Here is a 6,039-nt window from a genome sequence, read left to right as displayed (position 1 = left end):
GTTGATCAGAGTGGAGTTAAATACTTGGTAATCTCATGAAGCAGAGACAAAGAAAATATTTTGTTGTACATTTTAAAAGCACTTAATGTAAATTATTATATAACTGCTTTAGTTTGCATCATAAAGTTCAGATGTCACTAGTTTTGATGATATGCGAGTTCATCTATACCAATTCATCTATAATAATTAGTGATAATTATTGTAATTGTTCCGTAAACACTGCTGTACCTGGTCACTGACCCCTTGAGCAGCAAAAATCAGCAAGTGCAGCTTGGAAAACACACAGACATTCAAACCATCAATACTGGAATACCACAAGGTTGTGTTCTCCTGCCCTCTTTTTTTAAGTCTCTCTACAAAGAGTTTGGTTAAAATAAACAGCCAAGTTTCAGGGGACTGCCAAACACAGCAACTTAAAATGGGAGAGGAACATAAGCGCTGTCATCGAAAAGGCACAGCAGGAGATTTTTTTCCCCACTGCCATTTAATAATTGATGCTTACCGCAAATTTACACTGCGTGCGGCTCAGTGCTGCTATAAAATGTTTTTGGGGAATTAATTTGAAAAAAATAGCTTTGCTCATTCATTTTCCTGACAGTGTGATCTTTGTCCGGCAATAATAGAATAGAGTCTAATTTTGCCGCACACTCGCCGCCGCCCTGCGGTTGTAATGTAAATGCTCTCACTGACTATAAAGGGTCCTTTTTTCTGCGGAGTTTGTGCTGCAGTGGAGCAGAACGAAGCAGACACAGTGTAAATCTGCGGTTTTACAATAACAATACAAGACCAAAAAAGACAAACTGGATGATTTTTCATGCTTACAAACCTGATCGGCACAAGTTATAAGGAATAACTTTTAAATCCATCTGCTTTTCATTTACACTTTTAAGTAGGCAGGCCTTTTTAAACCACACTTGGTAAATTATCCATCTGGCTGTTATTGCAGCTCTGTTTCACAAACAGCTCACTCTCACAAGAATATACAAGCACATAACTATGTTTTAAACATGTCCTTTTAAGTTTATTTTGTTTTTCTCTTAAGCATTTTCAGGCTTCGACAAATGCTCCTTTAACATGACTGTTAAACTTGGTTTCTATTTTCTCTTGTTCCTGACAGTTGTTTGGTTGTTTCCTGGCCTGGGAGACCAGGAACGTGAGCATTCCTGCTCTCAACGACAGCAAATACATCGGGATGAGTGTGTACAATGTTGGCATCATGTGCATTATTGGTGCTGCAGTGTCTTTTTTAACCAGAGATCAGCCCAATGTCCAGTTCTGCATTGTAGCTCTGGTGATCATCTTTTGTAGCACCATCACCCTCTGTCTGGTCTTTGTTCCCAAGGTCAGTATTTGGATAAACTAATGCTGTGTGTGCTGAGCCCTTAAATATCACCAGAAAGTTCATAAAACCCTCCTTGCAGCTAATCACCATGAGAACAAACCCAGACGCAGCCACCCAGAACCGAAGGTTAAAGTTCACGCAAAATCAGAAGAAGGAAGACTCCAAGACCTCCACCTCAGTCACCAGCGTCAACCAGGCCAACACTTCCAGACTGGATGGTCTTCAAACTGACAACCACCGCCTTCGCATGAGGATAACTGAGGTCAGAGCCTTCTTCAGAAAATGTCACACGTGTCAGGACAGCGGCTGTCAGTAAAAGCTTTTTATTGCTGTAATGGACAAAAGACATGATAAAGGTGATTTAATAAAAGACAACAATTAATCACAAGTTTTAAAAAAAGAAAGAAGAAAGAGCAAAGCCGTTATCGCTATTAAACAGTAAAAGTAATAGCTCTCTTGCAGTCAGTCAATTTTCAAATTTTCATCAGTGATTTTCTGTCATTTTGTTGCATCTCAGTAAGGTAATTGTTAAAAGCAGATTTGGACTCTTTAAGAGGCTGATATTCTATGCTGTGCACTCTTATTGATGTATTTTATAAAATGTCAGTATAAATGTTCCGTTACCCTGAGTGACATTTGGAGACAAGGAAAGAAAAAAAAGTTGTCCCCCCAGCAGTCACCTCGGCTCTTTGTTAAATGTCTGAGGGGTGAATTTCTGCTGCTTCCCTTTGTTTGATTGTGGCAAATGAGACACTTTTAGAGGACACTAGAAACTTATGATGGCTTTCCCGGCAGCAGTCTTTGTCATAGATTCGGTGTATGGAAGCCAAATGCAGACTTGGAGGCAGACAGATCAGATCTCAGAGTTTATTGACAAACCGGGTAATTTAGTGTGGGAGCGGGAGCAGAGAGACCAGAGAATGGACCGGAGAGTCAAAGCGCTCAGACGAGTGGTGGCAGGCAGACGGGTCTGTGAAATCTGAGGCACCGAGAAACGGAATTAGATCAGGGACGGTTTGCGTGAATAATGGTCTGCACTGGCTTTAGTAGTGTTTATGGGCTGGTGCTGAGTGAAGGTTTGAGGGCGGTACAAATAGCTAGGCTGATTAGGGGCCAGACTCCACCACAACAAGAAGAAATCAATAAACATAGAGAAGCCAGGTTAAGATGTAGGGACCAACAAGACCTGGGGTGACATCGAAGGTTGAAGTCAACCTACAGCTGTTATGCCTCAAAGCTACAAAGTGACAGAGATGTAATGCTTTATACATGAAAAAGCTAAGAGTAGTATCTTACTGGGAGGGATTGTTGGAGTCATGTTGGTGAAGGGATTTGTAAAGGACTCTTCAAAATGTCAGAACATGTTTGCAGGGGTTCTCAATTTTTTTTTCTTTCTTCAAAGTTGGACAAGGAGCTGGAGGAAGTGACCATGCAGCTGCAGGACACCCCAGAGAAAACTCCCTACATTAAACAGAACCATTACCCAGATGCCAATAACATCCTCAGCATACGCAACTTCACAGATGGGAAAGGTAAGAAACTGAAAAAAAGTGTCTTGTTTCTTATTTAACAGGAAATCCTGGAATATCAAAACAAAAAGTTAGCAGATGTAAGAGTCCAGGGTAAAGCAACCATAGATATTATGGTTAGGGAGTACATAAGGTGAGCCTTCAGTGCGTCACATTCTCTTTTCAGCAGCGAGATCTCGTATCGTCTGTCCAGGCTGTTTAAAGTAACTACATCTTTGACATCATGAAATCTGCTGCTTCAAATCGAATCAGTGAATCATTACAGCCCAGCAGCATCGCTCTGCATTAGACACCGTTTTAACKGACTCAGAATGAAGGTGATGAACTGCAGCCAGATTCAGCTTGTCTGATGCACACGCCAGCACAAAGCTGCTCTCATGAGCGTTTGATGGATCTGTCTGAGTTTGGGAAGGTGAAGAGCAGCACAGCTGTGCTCGCGCCGTGAACTAAGAGCAGCGCCTGTTGGAATTCTCCAAGAGATTCCTCATCTGTGTGAACCTTTTGTTTCACAATGAACGGATGGGGGTCAGTGAGTACGTAGACATATTTTTAGCTTGATGGGGGGGTTTTTTCTACATGAGGCACCCTCCAGTTATAACCCACAGAGTAGTTCTGTTTCCATTTATTAGATGATTCCTGGATATGAAATATAATTGTGCTGTTGTGTTTTGGTAACAGCGACAATGTCAGTGTGGGACTTAAGTGGATTGTCGTAATTAGTAGGTAATTAATCTGGGGGCTTCCATCTATGATAATTTATGACCTCCAATTTATTTTTATTGTTTAAGGAAACCCAACTTAAAAGTCTGCAGATAATTCTGTTCGTCATTCATTTGTTCTCATTGTCTTTTATGTGGCAGTAAAACGTGCATCGATTTTGTGTTGCATTTTCTATTTTTAAAAGCTAAAACAGTGAGAGTAAAATAAATGCTACAAGAAGATAATTTCATCTAACACATTCTCACATTTTCCATATGTTTACGTGTTTTCATCAGCTAACTGCCAAATTTAGATTTAGGCCAAGATCATTGAGCAGTAAAGCTGCAGCTGTTTTGGTCAAACTTTGTAAATATTACGCAAAATGTAACAAAATATAAGATGTTATGCTTAGAATATGATTAGTGAATAACTTTCAGCTACTACCCCATCTAATCTTAGCTCAATGTCTCTAAAAGGGACAATTGTAGCTAATTCTGTTTGTTAAACTTGATTAGCTGCGACGGCCATCTTGATAGGAGTCGGCTCCAAAAGTTAATCAGTTGTAGATGTCTTCAAGTGATTACTTCCTGCAGGTTTAACTACAAATCATGTCATTTATGATATATTTTGGTAATAAACATGCAAAAATATTGCTTTTTAGCAAAATGCAATAAAAATAAAATCCTAATCTAATAAGTTGCCATTACTGACAGGGTAACATGACCTTTGGTAAATACATCCAAAGAGCTCATTGTGACACAGTTTGGCAATAAAATCCAGTTTGAAGCGTCCCTTAATAAATTGTAAACTTTTTTCCAGCACCGCTCTGTTTCTGCATCATCCCTGCCTCCTCGCTGTAGTCATATGGATTCATAATGGAGTTGGTCTAAATATGTTGGCGGCTGTGAATGAGTGGTTGTTATAAGACAAGAACTGTGTGTCAACAGTGATTACGCTCACTCACAACGGGTTAGAGGCAGCGCTACACCTCTCTCGCTCTCCAACTGTCTTCTTGAATATATGCAAGCACTTGGTGATGCTGGAGAAGACCAGCTGATGACAGATTAGGTGTGGTTGTCTGACAGTTTGCGAGCCGTGGCCTGATTTTAGCCTCGGTACATCGCAGTGAAAATTAAGTTAGAGTGGAAGCAAAGCAGTTTGTTTTAGAAGGATTATGAATCTTGAAACTGTATCAAGTGAAAAAATGAGTTCATTTAGAAGGATCATCATTAGCTAAATTATTTTAAAATAGTTCTACTTAAGTATAATAAAAAGTATAATACATATGTTTTCTTTTTCAAACTTTAGATCTATAAGTCCCACTTTAATTTGAAAGCTGCTGAGATATTTTGCCACCTTGATGTATTTGAATGCTTTAATAAAAGAGCAAAATAAAACATTAGCATGGCTCAAATAAAAAAAAGCCCCATGAGATTAAAAAATGCTGAGATGCTGATTAAAGCTGCAGAAAGTCTCAGCCCTGTGATCATAGGATATGACACAAAACTCTAAAACAGGGGTGTCAAACTCCAGTCCTCGAGGGCCACTATCCTGCATGTTTTAGAGGTTTTCCAGCTCCAACACACCTGATTCAGTGACTGAATTAACTCTTCAAATTGGGCAGAAGCCTGTTAATCACCCAGCGATCAAAATCAGGTGTGTTGGAGCAAGAAAACCTCTAAAACATGCAGGATAGCGGCCCTCGAGGACAGGAGTTTGACACCCCTGCTCTAAAACAACAACTTTCCTCAGTAATGTTTTATTACACAAACACAGTCTGTATCCGGCCCAACAGCACTAAAGTAGTTCAGCAAGTCCAGATGTCCAATGTGGGCATGAAGTTCTGGCTGCAGGAAATCAGGTCAGAAAGTCCTGAGAAATCTGGGACACTTGTGGGGCAGGAAGTGGCATTCCACTGCTCCTCACGTGCAGGTTCAGATAACCAAGTCAGGGCTTTTGTCTGCACTTTAAACATCTCTTATCTGGGATTGGTAAAGGAAACTGACAAGTGCACAGTCAGATGACAAATATATATTACATATTTTTCAAACGCCTGGGATTTTCCTTTGTGGTTTTCACATTTGGCCTTTTTTTTCCTTTTGACAACCAGCTGCTATGATGACAATGACAGCTGCTGTTTGACTTTTTAAATAAAACGAAGATATTAAAACTAACACTTCTATTCCCTGGAAACGTGCATCAGAATGACATCATTCACTAAACTTTAACTTTTTATCAGTCACAAAGTATAAGGGTTTCATTAAAGGGCCAATATTATGTGTTTCTCAGGCATATATTTAAATACTATACTATAATAAAATATCTATGTTACCTTTAGTTGTTATTAAAATGCTGTTTCTATGTTTAAATAGAAAATAAACATCTTCTCATCACTTCCTCTTCTAAACGCCTTGAAATTTGGCCTCTGTCTTTTTAAGAACCTCCTTCTGCTCCTGTCCCGTCCTGTTC

General features: G+C 39.6%; 1 protein-coding gene across 1 annotated transcript in view; it reads left to right on the top strand.

Annotated features, from left to right (window-relative positions):
* The window catches only part of gabbr2 (gamma-aminobutyric acid (GABA) B receptor, 2), a 208,860-nt gene that overhangs the window by 196,097 nt on the left and 6,724 nt on the right, over positions 1–6,039 (top strand). Inside the window, exons 15-17 of the mRNA XM_014005665.1 lie at positions 1,118–1,342; positions 1,422–1,604; positions 2,745–2,874. Coding sequence (XP_013861119.1) covers positions 1,118–1,342; positions 1,422–1,604; positions 2,745–2,874 — 538 coding nt within the window. The remainder of the gene's footprint in view (positions 1–1,117; positions 1,343–1,421; positions 1,605–2,744; positions 2,875–6,039) is intronic.

Source organism: Austrofundulus limnaeus, unplaced genomic scaffold, assembly GCF_001266775.1.
Source record: "Austrofundulus limnaeus strain Quisiro unplaced genomic scaffold, Austrofundulus_limnaeus-1.0 Scaffold32, whole genome shotgun sequence".
Lineage (NCBI taxonomy): Eukaryota > Metazoa > Chordata > Actinopteri > Cyprinodontiformes > Rivulidae > Austrofundulus > Austrofundulus limnaeus.
Note: the sequence above shows the minus strand (reverse complement) of the source record. Positions and strands in the feature narration are given on the sequence as shown.